The following is an 18,261-nucleotide window of genomic DNA, read 5'->3' on the forward strand; positions in this document are numbered from 1 at the left end:
CCTTACTAAATAACTTCTAGATTTTACAGGTGCAAATGGGAAAAAAACCACAAAAGCATAGAAATGCAGGTTACCAGACTGTTCTTCCCTTTTAAAATAATAATTTCATTACAAATTAGTGTCAACAAATGTTATTATTCCAGACAAATAACCACTAACAGAGCTCCAAATACCACATGAACAGATAACACTGATTAGTGCCAGGACTCACAATTACCATAATGCAGAATTGAAAAGGGATCACACTGGGTTATTACACTGAAAAACAGCAATTAACTCAGTCCCTATGGACTTATTATTTCTACAGAAAAACTTCACTGTCTAGTTAATACTGTAAATCACTGAGAATCTCAGCTACAGTTGCCAAATTTAATTCAGCTCATGAAGTAAAAAATCCATGGCAACATCTGCTGACCTTACTTCAGTTATATGCATTAGAGGGAGGACAAAGGATGCTGAAGCCAATTGGCTGAGAAAGGTTCATTGCATTGCAAAGGTCTGGGTAGACTGAAAGCATTTCATACATTTATCCTGGGGGGGAGGAATGCAAATTCTTCACACTATAGATAGGAAGAGGTAAGAAAATCTACTAAAATGTGATTTATAACAGAACAAAAAAAATTTAATCTATTTCTATACCTTTTTAAAGGTGATGTCTTGATTCTAGATTTTCTTCTTTAACACCAGATTTGTTCTCTTTGTTTCAGCAAAGTCAATTCACTCCAGTGAAGATGAGACCTGAATCAAACCCAGTATTTGCAACGAAGACTGGGGTACCATAAATCTGCTAACTGATGGTGCTCTGCATTGGCCCTGCACCATTCCACCAGCACATTCTTCCCTAGGAAATTCTGTGACATTGTATCTAAAGGGATCACAGTAATAGTTTTCTGGTGGAATACTGGCAGGGTACATATCCTACTGCATACAACACAGGTTAGTAGATGCCTGTTCACTTTATTCCTGTTCTATTACAGAAAGTGACTTCTCCTTTCCCATGTACCTAGCTCACATTTCTGAGTATGAGGCTAAAATGGCACAAAATATTTACATAATTATTTACAATAATGTAATGACACCTGGAGCTACACAAAACCAGTCAAGTGGCATAGGAAGTGGGCCCTCAGCTCGGTGCGTGAACCACAGGCACAGGAAAGGGATGATGTTTGGGAAGGGAGCATTGATCATACACCCACATCTTTCAATTACCAACTCCAGCAGGTAGCTAATGTTAGAAAGCTCCACTGGTGTGCTCAGCAGAAGTGCTCAATAGACATGCAGCTGTTCTGTTGTGCAGCTCAAGGGTACAGCTGTTAGACAAGCTTCAATCTGATAGTTTTTACATAATATGACTTTCAAACCATAATAAATTTTAAATAAACATCAGCCGTAGTTCCTGAGGTACAATTCAATGCCTGGGCTTATTTTGCAACCAACAAGATTAGACAACAACTAGCTGATCACAGTGACATGATTCTGTTTTTGCTCATTTTATGTAAATTTACGTGGTTATAGTCTATCTGAAGTAGGCACTGCTTCAGCACTGTAGTAATGCAAGACGGAACCACGAAACAAAACAGGGAGGTGAAGAAAAGATTTTTATTATCACCTCCTGTCCTGGGGGTAGCTTGGCATCTGTCTGGATCGTTATACAAGATGTGGTCTTTGTTCCTTTTGTCTTGGTATCTGCTAATACTGTGGTCTCAGCAGAAAAAAGACTCTCTTGACCTTTCTGAAGACAAAAGTATCTACTGCAATATTCTACAACTGACAAACATCTAGCTAGGAAAACATGGGTAAGCCAAGTGAAAATGCCATCTTCAGCTTGTTGGATAGTGAAAAAAAATATCCCAGTGTTGGTGTATGCTAAACCAATCTGTTGCTTTACAGATTATATTACAGACTAATAATATTACCATTGTCCCTGCCCAAGCAAGTGGGTTGGAACTAGATGATATTTAAAGTCCCTTCCCACCCAAACCATCCTGTAATTATTTTACTGAGCATTTATTGAAGATTTATCTTTCAGCTCCTTTTTCAATGATCAAGTTTTGAGCACTGATATCTTTCAGAAGGCATGTATGACAGGCTATCTGTACATACTATTCAAAGACTCTGTGAGAGTCCCAACTCACAGACGTGAGTACAAACCCACTGAAAGCAAACACACTCCTTGACTACTTCTTTATACCAGAAAAGTCAAGATCCCTGGAGTAACCTCATTAGTCAGAATACTGTGCCTTCTGCTTTAAAATGATGGGAGTTATCTCAGAGCTGCTGAAGTGTGACTGAGAGCACTGATGAGTGCACACAGGTGTTTCCAAGTCATCCCATGCTTTCTGCCAGTTCACCCAAATCTAATATCCATGACCATGCAGTGCTGCTATTCCCAGCTTCTCCTCAGACGGGAATGACAACAGCTGAATTTGCTGTGCTATATGGAGGCTTCCCTCAGGGGAAATACCCAGTAGAGAGCAAGGGTTTTTGAGGCTACATATTTTATTTAACTTCTGAATTCCAAGCTAATTTTTGTTTGCTTGTTTCTGTGAACACTGAAAAGCAGGAATAAAATTTGCTAGGTAAAGACATAGGCATCTCAGCTACTAAACAATAATGTTTTCTCCATAACTGAATTTATAGTTGGGTTTTTTTCATTCAATTTTCCTCACTTGTTAATTCTGATGTATTTGAGAAGCCTGTAAAGGCAACAGATTTAATGAAACCATAACTGATTCTAGGACCATATCCCTAATGAAAGCTAACTTCCAATGTTAACAGTACAGCCTGTATGCCAAGCTAGGGATGGAAAAGATAAGCTTTGTTTCAAAGATGAGGAACACAGGCTGAAATGCTTCTGCCATGGCTTTCTTTAACAGTGAATATCTCCAGCTCAAGCCAGGAGCACTCCATCATCTTCATCACTCATGGGCTAAGTTTTCAATTCATACCTTCCAGGTAGCTGAGTCATCCAAGTGGGGAGACAAGTTTCAGTGGGACTCCAGTCTACAAAGAGCAGTGCTTGGGAGGCTGTCTTGTTTTAGGCAGGTTGGCCTATCCCTCAGAGGAACCATCCCTGGGCAACCAGGCACACAACTCAAAGAGCCTCAGCAGAATCCCAAATCCTGTGACGTGAACAAATGACCTGCAGGGATGGTCCTCCAGCAACAGAGGTACAATAGGACTCAAGCTGACTCAGTTGAAAACTGAGAATGTAAGAGCTGATTTCTTCTGATTTAACATTGTCTTTTCACCAGAGGAAATAAATGTGGATGCATTATAGTAACATATATATATATGCATAACAAAAATTGCAACCCATAGATTTACACCACTTATTTAAGGCTCTCCAAACACCTCCTTAATCCTATGTTCATTCAGAATACGTGTTAAAAAAGAAGCCCCAGAGTGTCAAGGTCAACTTTAAAGGTTTGAATGACTCAGAGTCAGACACTTTCATCCTGATTTGCTGGACCCATGCCTTGCACTGAAAATCACAGGACCTGTGAATGCCAGGAAGCTCATGAAAATCAAACCCTAAATGCCTGAAATTAGGCCCACTAAACTGGAGGTCTCCTTTTAGAACCTAACTGTGTTATGACTTGCCCAAACTCACAAATAAAATCAGTAGCAGACTCAGGAACAGAACAAGCCCTTAAGCTATTAAAAGCTGCTGTGCTTTCACTTACTCAAGTGAAAACCAAATGTTGTTTACATACTACTTACATTATGTAAAAAAATTAAGCAATGTAAGAGTAGATGGGCATTGCCAACTTCTTCTGACTCTTCTACAGTGTTGTTTATTATTCAAAATAATTTAAATAAAAAATACTGCCTGCCTTCAGAAATTATATTTCAGAAAGAGTGCGTGTGATTTAGCAAGGCTACAAGAACAAGGGGAAATTGGATGAGCTGGCAACACAGCCTGAGCAATAAGCACTGCATGAATCGGGAAAGATATAATTATCCAGAACACTTAACGAAGCAGCTATGCCTTTGACTTGACAAGTAAACAGCAGTTTAAAGGAAGCCTTATCTGGTTGCACGGCTCAGCATAAGATGAGATTGGTACGGTGGGCCTGAGGCGGGCTGCCCAAAGCCTGCCCGGGTTCCGTTGCCACCACAGGCCCGGGCGAAAGCCGATACCGCCAGCCGGGTCGCGGCACAGGCGGGGTGTTCCGGTAGTGCCGGCGGCCGAGGCGCAGCCGCCGCCCTTCAGGACCGTCCTGCGCCCAGCTCCGGGGCTCATCACCCGCCCGGCCAGCGGGCACGGCCCGTGATGTCCCTCCTGGGCATATAAAAGACATCTTCCCCCGCGCTGAGCGTCCCGGGGAAGCTGGGGGAGCCAAGCTGCAGCTTTACACCGCCCGGGAGGCGGAGGCGGAGGCGGAGGGGTGGCTGGATGTGTGAGGGGGGTTCCCGCCGCTCCTCACTCATTCACTCACTCACCTGAGACGCTCTGCCGGGCGGAGTCCGCGTCTCCGTTGGCGGCGCTGGCGGCGCTGGGCGCGCTGTTGTCCACCCCGCCCAGCAGGGGGCGCAAGTGGCTCACCGAGACCTGCTCGATGAAGGAGGTCCCGTACTTGCGGAAGTACCACCACTCGAAGATCTGCAACACACACGCACACACAGCGCGCGAAACGTCAGCGCACCGTCCGCGCGGCCGCCGCCCAACGGCCGCCCCGCAACGGCTGCCGCCCAACGGCCGCCCCGCAACGGCTGCACCCCAAGGGCTGCACCCCCAACCGCTGCCCCCCACCGGCTGCCGCCCAACACCCGCCCCCCACGTTGCCCCCCTCAGGCAAAGTTGAGACTTCAAATATTGAATCAAGTTAGTGCCGAATCCGGCAAATAGCCTTAAAAAAACAAATGGCTTACTGGAGCTGAAAAATCTCAATAGGAACTAAAGAATTTGGGGTTGTTTGGGTTTTTTTGTGTGTTTGTTTGTTTGGTTTTTAGCCCTAAGAGCCCTACATCAAACTATTTATTTTAAAAGCATTTAAAATTCTTTGGAGCATTCATTTAAACTGATTTCTGGAAACAACGTGGAGCTCAGCTGTCTGATGATACCTGTCTGGCATCAGCCATACAAATGGGATGCTTGCTGATGCTGCATCCTTCCCCAGCTGCCTCTGCAGTCAAGGGAAACTGAGGAAAAGCAGGTTTGCTCGTTTTCCCAGTTATGCTTCCAAAGGAATTTACTGAGTGTCATTTGGAAAAAAAAAGAAAAAAAAAAAAGAAAAAAAAATTTTAAATATCAAAGAACCTCCAGGAAGCTGAATTCTATTCCTTCTAGGATTTCTTTCCCAAACTGAGCTATGTTTTATTTTGTGTGGCTGAACTAGGTTGATTTCCATTTAATTTCATTTTCAGGCTTTCGGATCAGCTAGCAAATCAGAAGAGAATGTTTACAGACCACTATCTGGAAATCATTCCACAGCCTAAATGAACAAATTATAATTGAAATTATATACATATATGTGTGGTAGTCTCAACAAGGAATTATATTTTTGCATAAGAAAACACGTATTTAGGAAACCGCATGAACTTGGAAATGAAGACTATTTCATACAAATGGGCAAGACGTTTAGACAGTAAAAATTGTAAAGGCACACACAATTCTCAGAAGTAAAATGAGCATATTTTGTAGTTACACTTCAATCATCATGTCAATATCTATATACCAACTGAAACAAAAAATCAAATTAATTTTGAAAAAATTGGCAGCACTTTGTCATTTTGATTGCACTAGAAATTGTGAATGAATGATCTTTATGATCTTTGCCCCTTCTACATTACTCGGTGTCTCCATTTTTTTTGCATTCTCATCTCTGGTACCATCAGTGCACTGTTGAGAAGGTTCTGGTGAGTCCCAGCAGGTGCTGGGAGACCTCTTAGGAGGCCACCTGATACAAAGAGGTTCAGGCTGGGCTCCACACTCTACCTCCCGTAACACCTTTTTCAAGTTCTTTTGAGCAATTTTTCTAATCAAACAAACTTCGGTGTCCATGGGGTTGTTTGTAGATTTTTTTTTCCCCCCCCTTTAAACCATTCCATAGGGTAAAACCAGAAGATAAAAGTTCTGGCACAGTCAAATGTTAATGTCCAAAGGATACTCCAGTGGATTCTACAGTGCTGCTTCCCCTACATTCAGATGGCTTGTTAAAGCACCTAGGGCACTGGTATGGAGGAAGCTGAACCTGTGCTGGAATAGAGTGGGAGTGGCTGATGGCCACTTGAGACAAGTTCACATGAGTGCATGGAAGCTTTGAAGATCGCTTATGCCCCAAAGCAATCTAATGGCTCTTTTAGGGTAGGTCAACAAGGAAGAATCACAGAACTGTCATGGTTGGAAAAGACCTCTAAAAGCAGAGCGTCCAACCATCAACAGGTGACAGCTGCCAACTGGACACAGCTCTATTTACTACAACTCTCTGGGCCTGGCCATGCAGCCAGTTTTTAACCCAACGAAGAGTATGCCCGGCTACGCCACGAGCTGCCAGCTTCTCTAGGAGAATGCTGTGGGATGTCAAAGGCTTTACCAAAGTCCAGGTAGACAACATCCACAGCCTTTCCCTCCTCTACTAGGTGGCTCACTTGGTCATAGAAGGAGATCAAGCAGAACCTGCCTTTCCTGAACACACACTGACGGGGCCTGACCCCCTTGCTATCCGGCACTCGCCATGTGAGTGCACTAAAGATGAACTTTACCATAATTTTTCTGGGTGCTGAGGTCAGGCTGACAGGCTTCTAGTTCCCCAGATCCTCTTCCTGGCCCTTCTTGTAGATGGGTGTCACACTAACAAGCCTCCAGCCATCCGGGACCTCCCTGGTTAACCAACTCTTGCTAACTGATGGAGAGCTTGGCAAGCTTCTCTGCCAGCTCCCTCAGTACCCTTGGGTGGAACCCATCCAGCCCCATAGACTTGTGGGTCTCCAGGTGCCACAGCAGGTCATTAACTGCTTCCTCCTATATTATGTTTTTTTTCTGTTGCTCTCAGTCCTTGTCTTCCAGCTCGGGATGCTGAATACCCTAGCAGTGGCTGACTAAAAAAGATGGAGGCAAAGGTGGCATTAAGTATATTAGCCTTTTCCTCATCCTTGGTTGCAGTGTTTCCCTCTGCATCCAATAAAGATGGAGATTCTCCCTGGCTCTCTTTTTATTGTTAATGTATTTGTAAAACTTTTTTTGTTGTCCCTTATGACAGTGGCCAGATTGAGCTCCAGCTGGGCTTTTGCCTTTCTAATTTTTTCTCTGCGTGACCTAACTAGATTCCTGCACTCATTCTGAGATGCCTGCCTCTTCTTCCAAAGAAGGTAAACTCTCCTTTTTTTTCCTGAGTCTCAGCAAAATCTCCCTTTCCAGCCAGACCTGTCATCTTCCCTGCCATTTCATCTTACAGGACATGGGGACAGCCTGATCCTGTGATTTTAAGATTTCCTTCTTGAAGAGTGTTCATCCTCCCTGGACCCCTTTGTACTTCAGGACTGTCTCCCAAGGCATTCTCTCAACAGACTGAAGAACTCAACAGTTCTGAACAGGCTGAAGCTGCCCTCCAGAATTCCATGGTGGAGCTTTTATTAACCCCCCTTACTTCACTAAGGATCGAGAACTTAATGAATGAACAGGATCAAACAATCTGATGAGGAAAAGACAGAAGGGTTACATGAGCATGTAAGGGTCCCAAGCATTTGAAAAGATGAAGAGATGGTCACAGAGAAACCAGAACACAAACACATGTAGATCTCAGTGAACTCTACATCCCAGGTAAATCACCAAAAAAACATGCAGCCTGGACAGTTCCTCCTTAATGTGTGTGCATCACTATACTTGCTTGTAGCAGTGGCCAGATGGGAATCCCAGAAGCCAGGGATGGAATACTGAGGAAGTATCACTGAACACTTGCTCTGCACGGATACACCTCCCCTGGCACACACCACTGCCTCCAAGTGCTGAAGATGGTGGACAAGGAGCTGGCAGAGGTGAGACAGCTCCTGTTTTAGCCGTTTGCATGCTCTTGGGCACACAGCACTTTATAAAGGGCTTAGAATTTCCATCTTATGATTTAGGAGAGCATCGTAATCTAAGCAAGGCATCGTGTGAGCAGCCGTGAGAGCAAGACTGTGCTGTAAGATACAGCCACAGATATGCTGTGGCAATCTGTTTCTGTTTTATCTTTGGAAACTTTGAAGCTTGAACAAATCCAGGCACACAAGGCCCAGTACTACCTGCCTAAGGACTCAGAAGGAGTAGTTGTTAGGAATCAAAGATAATGGTCCTGTACTGAGACAAGGGACACTTGGTAACAGTGTCATTGTGCTCAAAACTCTTGACAACTGTAGACTACATGTAACAGGCTTCATATTTTCTTTAAGAGATTAAAGAAAAAAAGAATTTAAAAAGTTTTTCAAAATGTACTAACGAGTTCGTGCTTATTACTTAAATCATAATCAACTTTTAGATAAATATAAGGAAAAACCCAGTGAGGGAGCGTGAGCAGCAGAAGGACACACTTAAGCCCACTTGCCCTGCACAAATGTATACCAGCTGGAAAACTGTCACACTGAATTTCAATGAAACTGAGGGCACAAGCAGAAAGAATGTGTATATGTATATGTGTGTGTGTATATATATCGATATCTATATATACATATATTTGTAGTCACTACTGCAGTCTACAGTTCAGCTGAGTCACAGGATGTCTCTGTCTCTACAGATGTAGACTACAGATATATTAATTACTTTAAAAATGGCCTTAAATTTGTAAATTGTTTAAGGCAGGTTTAAAAATATTTGCAATATCTGCTGAGTGAATCCAGTGCCAGGAAACAGCAGCCAGATCTCACTGCATACAGTCTCTTAGAAATTAAAGCCATAATTCATCATCATAAGCCTTTGCTTAGAGTGATTTGTTCAGGGTGTATGAGAAGGTAGTCTGGTACTGAAGTCAAAACAATGAATTCCCTCTGCAGACTTTCTGTGCCCTTTTGATAGAAAATGTCATCTGTTTTGAAACCTGATTTCTAATAATCCAACTTGATTTCTAACTGCACCAACCACTTGGGAAGCAATGTGAAGTCAACGAGCTTTTGACAGCTCAGCAGAGATCATCCAGCAGAATAATAGCTGACTGTAAGGATTAATTACCCATTGAAGGAAGTCTGGATCAGGGAAGAAATTAAGGCAAAAGACCATTTCTGCACCACTTCTGGTAGAAAAGGCCACTTTAATTCTATCATATACATACAGTGGGGGGGGGGGAGTTGCTCTTCACAGGCCTTGTCCCCTTTACAGCAGTGGCAAAGTTTTCTGGTAGCTGTAGTTGGTGTTCGTGCTTTCCAGTCAGAACAGGGTCTGAACATCTCAAGACCCTTGAGGTATCTTTGAAACCATTATGTTCATAAAGGTCAGATTAAAACCTTGTTCTGAATATTTCCAGTTTTGTGTGTTTAGAAATAAAAATCTAGAATTTTTACTTTTTTAATCAGGTATGGGTAATGCTTAATGTGAGAGTATTGGCTTTTGAAAAATAGATGGTTTCTAGAAATGCATGGCTATGAGGAACAACTTGTAGGTGAGAAATATATTGTTAATTGTTAACAAATATACAGTTAATCACTCATCAGTCTTATTAATGCATTTCAGGTATTTGCTTTGGATTTTCTTTGCTTCTCCATGGGGGTACCTCTCTTCCCCTGTGCAATGAAAATGTTACAGTCATCTTCTTTCTTATCTCTGCTCTCACATACTGACAATCCCAGATCATTCATTTCTCTGTGCAGCAATAAAACTATTCTGTGGATATCTGATGTTCCAGCCCGCTTTTTTTATGAGAGATATTCCACCACAGATGCATCAGTTCACAAGGGATGGTTTTCATGACAGTGCTCACTGGACCAAGTAGTGATGTCTATCAGTGATTTGGATTATGCTTTCCTATTTATTCTATCTGAGATTGGCATCATCTCTTACAGCAAACACTCTGTAGTTCATCCTCTCCTAGTGCATATATATTGAGTCTTCAACAGTAGCAGTAAAGGATTTTGAGAGCCAGCAACTTCTACAGTTCAGAGCTCTCATTTAGCCTCCAGGTCTCAGAGGACTAAGATTCGGAGTACTTTCTAATGTGAGGGGTGGTAACAGACAATCTAATGGATTCAAAAGGTATTTATTCTCTTGAGGAACCGGATAATGATAGCAGAACTTGACTCAATGGTTAAGCCTTTCTGATAAATAAAACAGGACTACAGCACAGGTTTGCCTGGCTCAGTCATTTGTGCTGTTTGTTTGCTAGCAGGCTGCCTGGCCTCTGCCAACTCCCCCAGGCAATGACAGGACATTTCCTAGTGATATCACAGCCCTGGGGCTGTTTCAGTATGGAACAGATCATTCTGTTTTGGGGTGCAAGAGTTGTCTTTGGGAAAAGAAAGCCTCTGGTCTGTTTTATTTGGCTGTTCGGGGTAGACAATGACAAACAGATCCTACTGTCCTGCCCAACTTGGTTCTAGGTAATAGTAGACCTCTGACCATGCTCTTCAGCGTCTCAGTCTTGAAGGCTTTGCAGCCCCATTTCTTCTAGATGAAATACACCTGTTTAGCATCCTCTTAGACTCTGCTCCTTATTAACAAACCCCCATTTGTCTTATCTCAAGGAGTCAGCATGAAAAGCAAAATGAAGCGCTAACAAGCAGCTTATTCAAAATAAACAGCTAATTACCTACACTTCATCTACCTCTGGAAATACAGAAAGGGGAAAGAAAATAATATATTGCCTGGACTAAGTATAGCTCTTCTCTAAACACTGAGTAGAACCCAGATACTTATGGCACCTTTCTCTTGCGCTTGGGCTGGGTTATAGCCTGCCTTCTAACAGACCCTTCCTCTCAGCTGCTCTTTGGCAAGTGTTTCAAGTTTCTTGGGAAGTCTCTACAAGGATTCCACTCTCCCTGACCTGTCAGCATCTGCTGAGCAGAGCAGAAACTTCAAAAAACTACCATATATTTCTTTTCAGCTGCCAAAGACTGTCCTTGCCCAACTGTCAGACCTTCCTGGAGTCTGTGGGAACACCCACATCTCAATCACCTTTCTGCCCCTCTGCAGCACACTACACAAGGGTAATGAAACAAGCAGTAGAATAATTACTATCTAAAGAAAACAAGACAGGTCACGTCTGTGTTTGTCAGGTTCTCCCTCAGACTTTCTGTACAACCATCAATGGCTACAAAAGGCTAGGACTCTCACATTCTATACACATACTCAGGTAGTAGCAAACAGCCCAGCTGCTCAGTGCTAGCCATTTCACAGACTCAGCAAGCAAGCTCCACCTCTGTAGACTGGCTTTCTAATTCTCATCCTCATCTCTGAAAGGCTCTGTATTTGTTCATTGCAAAGTGTCTCTCATTGCATAGCAGAAAACTTTATTGTTATCCCAGGCTCTGAGGTAGAATAATGAGGCATTTTTGATGGAGATTACAGACTGGGGTTCACTTCTGCCCATGCTTTTCTTAGAACCAAGACTATCAGTTTGCACTGCAAATGCCACCCACACTTGCTAACCAACTTTCACAGTGGTGGTAACTGTATCTTAAATACGTGGCCTTATTTAGAAATCCTGGAGGCATTTACATAGTTCCAGTTCACAGCATTTACTGGACATCAGTTGTATTTCATGACAGTTTTATTACCCTACCTGTGGAAAACCTCAGCCTCTCAGCCACCAGATACAATGCAGCTCATTGTATTCTGTGAGACAGAACCCTACTATTTTACTGGATTAAAACTAACTGTGGTGGAACCAAGCTTCCAACACAATATTTCTAATGCAGCCTGGGGCTTAATTTGGTTCCTATTTTTGATGCCTAGAATAGCACTGGTATGAATTAAATATATGCTGAACTGTTCATTTTAAAACATGTGCTGTACTCAAGTAATTATTAAGGAGAATGCTTGAGACAGAAAAGTCCTTTCTGTATGGTTCTGAGCTATTCAGAATAGAAAAAAGTCTGAATTCCTTCCTTCATTTAAGTCACATTGCCTACAGCAAGGCCAGACTTTTACCTAAAGAATGCAAACAAAGTAAGAGACAAAATAACACAAGAGAGTAGTGTTTTGCAAAGGAGTCACATAGCATGCAACTGCCCAAAGCTGAACTCTGCAGAGTCATTGTTTTATGATCCAAAAATGAAATCAGAAAAGCATTCGCTTTCCCATCAGTTACAACACTTCTGAAATGATGGAATTTTCCATAATTTCATAATCTGCAGTGCTGTGATTTCTCCTTCTGATTAAAAATTGCAGCCAACTGATAATGGAAAGAAATCTGCCAGACCATATGGTGGAAAATTCCAAGGAATATTAGTACATCTAGTCTGAAAAACAGCCCAGCAATGTAGATTTGGCAAGAGAATGTTTATTTTACAAATGAATTTCACTTAGTTCCATAAGCAGGACTAAAAATCCTTTAGAACTGCAGGTGGTGTGTAGTGTGACAGGTAAGTGAGAAGTAATGCAGGCAGTTCAGCATGTTACAGGGACTTAAGTAAACAGCCAGATAATGAAGAAATAATTATAGGAAGCACAATTGAGCTAGTGACTGGCTAGGACTACCTCACTAGAACTTATTCTGCTGTATTTCCTGATTCATGGTCTCTTCAACTTGCAGTTTCTTCTTTCCATGTCTGTTGAGTTCCTTTTCCATCATCCAGTTTACAGACCACATGTTCCTTTCAGCACTGATACCAGTTCCTAAAATCTAGGGTTCCTGGCTGTCACCTCTCTGGCCTAAGTATCTTTTACCCATTTAGGATGGTGAAATAAACAGCAGACAACAACTGACAGCAGTAGTGAAGGTCCACACTAATGGCTTTCAGTCATCCTTCAGTGTGTGCCCACATCACCTCACAGCTCCTTCACCTTACTCATAATGGACTTTGCAATACAGCATTTAGTGGATTTCTTCAGTTAAGGCTCACTCAGTCTAATCTCTTCACAAAAGGGCTTTTATCAAGTGCCCTTTCCCCCCTCCTTCGTATTACTCTAGAATACTCCTCGCCAATTCCTTCTTGTACTTTCCATCAAAGTACAGCACTTAGAAATTTCTTGCTCACAGGTCTCCTACTGAGCTCATTCCTCAGAAATTGTCTTCATGACTACAATACAGAATGTACCTACACTTGCAATTATGCTATACACAGACTTCAGTTACAGATCATTTAGTCTCTCTTTAGAGTTTTTGTTCCCATTTGGTTCTCTAAGGTATTTCCACAGGGCACAAACTGTCTTTTTCTTGCCACCACCTCCTGCTGTCTCCCCTCTCCAACAAAAAATATGGAACTGTGCCTATGGAACCCATGTTAATTCTTCTCAGTCCTTCTCAACTTGGCAGTGGGGCTCAGCCTTTTGAATGTTTCTTCTTCCTGAGTGAGAGGACTCAATGTAACATTCAGTATTTTCCTCCCATACATTTGAGTGAGCTGTACTGAACAGAATCCAAATCTTATAGGTCTGGCTCCTGTTCATATTTTGAAAGACCTGCTGATGTACTGGGAGCTCTATACCAGGCTTTAGGGCTCAGTTCATACAAGGATGATGAATATTCAAGGTGTAGACATTAAGTAACTGCCTTCTGCTACAAGGAAACCCCAGAGCAAGGCACAGCAGCAGTGCACCTGATGCTTTATACCTGAGATCATCTAAATGATGAGTCTCACAGGCATTCAGGAGTCAAGGGTGCCATTTATTTGTCTATATAAGCTACAGGCAATATGTACATGAGAGATGCAGGCTTCCCACTCCAAACTGATACACTATTTAAGGAACCTAGTTGCTTCCAGGTTTCCCTGTGGTCAGTAGATCTGAGACCAGCCTGTAGCCATGACTCTCTTTAAACTTGTAACTATGGTATCTACACTCCTAAAATTGGTCTCATTGGTCTTCCAATTACATGCCTGGTTTTGTATGGTGAGAAAGGGTCTGCAGCTTGTATCCAGTAGATTTTAAAAGTATACAACTTGTTTTTAGACAAATGACCTAAGACTGGTTGAACAAACAAGACTAAAACAAAGACAACCTATCCCTGAGGAAGGGAAGGGGAGAGGGAGTTGTGGATCTCTTCTCCCTAGTATCCAGCGATAGGACATGTGGGAACGGTTCCAAGATGTGCCAGAGGAGGTTCAGAGTGGGCATTAGGAAGTATTTCTTTACTGAGAGGGTGTTGGAACACTGGAAGAGGCTTCCTAGAGAGAGGTGCTCAATGCCCCAGTGTCAGTGTGTAAGAGGAATTTCAATAATGCTCTTAATAACATGCTCTAACTTGGTCAGCTCTGAATTGGTCAGGCAGTTGGACTACATGATAATTGAAGGTCCCTTCCAGTGCAAATATTCTACTCTATTCTAACCTAGGCTAGGCTGGTCTGTTCATTTGTGCAAGTAAAAAGTCAGCTCTCAGCAGTGAGGAAACAGAACAGCACAGTATATGCATATTATTCTAGGTTCACCGTGCATATTCTCAGATTTTTTTCTCTCCATTTACTTCTATGAATATATGAATAAAATCCAGTGCAAATGCTCTGCTTTGGAACTCTGCACTATTACAGTATTATGATTCACTCCACTGTATCAATTGCACAAGGAAACCCTCAGGGATTACATATGGGAAGAGGGCTTTTAAAATGGTTTAAAATACTCCTCAAACCTTTAAGCAAATAGGCAGATATATATTAAGAAAAATTTTAAAAGTGAAGATCTGAAATAAGTATCCCTGGAAATCTTTTTTCTCTTTTTCCCTCTTTATCTTGAAATATGTTTCTCTAATAAGTCCTTCTATAACTTTCTAAAAGGACCACGCTAAACTGAGATAGTTGATGCCTCTCCTTTTTACTGGCTTTTTTATTTCTGTACGACTAGTTGATCATCACAGTTGATGGAAATACTTAAAGTGCAAACACTTGTTATGAATTGCTTTCGGGTTCTTAATGGGGCATATTGCACTTCAAAACTTTTTTTTCTTTAAAAACACACAGCACTGAAACATTTTCTCTCCCGACTTTTTTTTCACTCCCACAAAAAAAAGAAGTACAAATATAGAAATACAAATTTTATGCAGTGCAGAAATGTAAGTATCAAGAAAAAAAAAAAAAGTCAGATTTCAGGATAAAGCCTGAAATCACATTCGGGATAATTAAATCAATTTGGAAGGTGATATTAATATAGTTAGTACTTACCAAAATAAGTCCCGAGATTAATGAGGAAGTGCCTGTCAGGGCAACATAGAACTTGGGGGTTAATGTGTTCAAAAACATACTCACTGAAAAAGAAAAGAGAGGAAACCATGAGTGCAAGAACAGGACATGTTCTCTGCATGTGTCCCCTCCCCCCCCAACTGCTTTTTAACTTCAGGTAAGTTATTATCTTAATTCTGACAGAAAAAAAAATAGTATAAAGAACATCCTGTCTCATCTGCCTAATGTTATAAAACAGAGCATTAGACTGCCACATGCAGAATTTTGTTTTCACAGCACATGCAGTCACAAGACATCCAAAAATATTTGCCCATACATTTGGGTTTTTCTTATTCTAGTCAGAACTCCACTGCCATCAAGTCCAGGATTCCTCATGACTTACAGAAGACATTTTATTATCTGCCTTTGCTACTCTGCTGCAGTTAGAAATCTCAGGGGTCAATCTCAGTGTCCTGTATTCAATATTGTCTCAATGTCCTGTATGAGCTTGGTTAAGATACCTGGACAATTTTTTAAAAGTTTTTTTACTTACTATTTCCTTGGTTCCTCACTTACAAAAAAAGGAAGTAATAGCATTTATCTAACTAATTCCACTGCATAGAAGTTGGTGAACCAGTCATTATGACAGCAGTGAATTAATGCATAAAACAGATTAGGAAAAGACCTAGCTGCCTTTCCGATAATTAGGAGTGAAAATTGCTGTGTAGGTTATTCGGAAACTAGGGCAGAGGCAAAGCCAAACAAGCTGCAAGGAACTGCAAATCCATCTGTATGGGCTTCTGGAAGCTGAATGAGATTTTCTAGTCATATCACATTTTAGAAGCTGCTGAGAGAATCACCAGGTAGTTGTGGTCAGCCCCCCACAGAGAATCCCTATGGCCTTAAGAGAATAAAATAATTTTTTAATATGTTCTTTGTCACTCTACAAAGGCTACTAGAGAGAACTGGAGCTCTTCCACTAAACTGTACATATTTAAATTAATTGTACATATTTCTTAATTGTACATATTTCCATCATCTCCATGTTTCACAAATTAAAACATTCTCCATTAAACCACATGGAGGGTTAGAGAGTCTTCTGGAAAAAAAAAGACAATACACTATTGGTCTCATCCTCAACCAGTGCCAAATCATTTCTCATACATATATGTATATGCATACATATATATTTGTATGTATACATGCAACCATGAGAAAAGAGGGAACTGACAATATTTAGCAGGTAAATTTAAAAGGCTTGTAGCAGACTACTAAGATGTCATTAAAAATGCTGATAAAATACTTGGAATACATAGGTGGGAGGCTCTCAGTTCATTCTGTTCCCTTTAGAAATTACAATTACTGAAATTAAGTAATATGGATAAAAAATTTAAGACAGTAACAGCATGACACAAATCATTAAACATGATTAGTTTTTCAATCACCAGTAAAACAGAAAATTGTTTTCCAGAAATGAATTACTAAAAAAGATTGAAACGCTGCAATTCAGCTGCTTTGTTTGGGTCTTGGCTGCATATTTTTTATATGATTTTTCTTGAAAAAGCCACAGACTGCTAAAATGGAAGTGTTATTTTTTGGTCCCCTGGAATGGCATTAAGCACCAAGCTGATATAATAAAGAACTAGTTTGGTGGGGTTTAATTCCATTGTACATTTTCTTCAAGTGAGTTGGATGCTAGACTGTCAGTGTACAACATCAGATTAACATCCCCAGTTTTACTGTGTGCAACACAGCTACACTGACTTATGCTGGCTCTGGCTGGCTCTATAGCTGGGATTTTCTCATGTTTTTTATCTCTTTCCTGTTACCATGGTTTTTTAGATTTTATTTTTAATGGCTAATACAAGATGATTTTGAAACAGTAGTCTCTGCTTTCTCCAATGCCAGTACCTGATAAAAAGGAAGAGGAATGGAGAGACTGAAATAGCTTTGGGTTCTGCAAACCACGCATGATTCCTTTAGAGGAAACATTCCTCATTCTGGAATGCAAACGTAAAGCAGAGACATAATCAAACTGTGTCACTGGGGAAATTTCAGACTGCCAATGAAATTACTTCCTCTGCTTAGGTCAGGATATTCCTGAGAGAGAATATGCTACTATGGGATATAGATGTCCATGTCCCCCATGTAGCACAGTGTTGCTGCGATGCCAAAGATAACATGAAGCCAGGCAGCAGAGACTTTACAGAGGTGCTTTCTCTTCCATTCCTTCAGTATAGTTTCACAGCTCATGGAATGCTGGAATTTTTCTTATTAAACTGGAAAACTTTTCCCATTAAACTGAGGGAAATATCATTTTCAAAAGTTGAGAAGCCACCTAAGTTTCCTGTGTTTAAGAAGATCCCATATTTAATGTGCACAATAGGATATCCAGTAAACTAAGATTCAATCTATTTTATTTAAATTCCTATTGCCTGTTTCACTAAGAAATACTGCAAATTCAGCAAAGTTTCTGAAGCAGTGATGAGGTACTCACTTATCATTATTGACTGCCATCTGTACAATCTGCTTTGAGAAAACCATCCCCATTTGGAAGAGCCCTCTCAACAAATTAGCTCCATGAAGCTCATCAATGGAGTAGAATGAATGAGGCTCTTAAAAAATGCTCTTAAGCTCTTCTCCATCACCACTGTGTTACAGGCAATGTATACTGATTTATAGTCAGATCCTCTGATCTGAACAGAGGATTTTATTTATCTGCCACTTGCACCAGTGTTACTGCTTTCTTCTTTGCTTGCATATATTCTAGTGCTCCTTTATGTTTTTTACTACAGGCTGCCCTCATTTTTCACTTTTACAGCTTAGTCATGGGAACTGGCAAGGTTAACAGGTACAATGCTGGATGTTTTCAGATGAGCCAGGCTCCCAGGTAACTAAAATAACTAAGTTGATTTGTTCCAATTGCACTCAACTTCCAGAGCTACTTATTCAGACTGTATCTCCCTAATTCTTTTGCCATTCTTCTACCCACTCATTAAATGTAAGAATCTTTTGTTCCACTAAGAAAACTATACACTTCTGCTA

General features: G+C 41.2%; 1 protein-coding gene across 2 annotated transcripts in view; it reads right to left on the reverse strand.

Moving 5' to 3' along the window:
* Positions 1–18,261, reverse strand: part of ST7 (suppression of tumorigenicity 7) — a 142,665-nt gene that overhangs the window by 50,444 nt on the left and 73,960 nt on the right. For both annotated transcript variants that reach the window (XM_030465311.1, XM_030465316.1), the window contains exons 2-3: positions 15,220–15,302; positions 4,447–4,606 (exon numbers count right to left, since the gene is read on the reverse strand). In XM_030465311.1, the coding sequence (XP_030321171.1) occupies positions 4,447–4,606; positions 15,220–15,302 (243 nt within the window). The remainder of the gene's footprint in view (positions 1–4,446; positions 4,607–15,219; positions 15,303–18,261) is intronic.

The sequence above is a fragment of the Calypte anna genome, chromosome 1 (assembly GCF_003957555.1).
Source record: "Calypte anna isolate BGI_N300 chromosome 1, bCalAnn1_v1.p, whole genome shotgun sequence".
Lineage (NCBI taxonomy): Eukaryota > Metazoa > Chordata > Aves > Apodiformes > Trochilidae > Calypte > Calypte anna.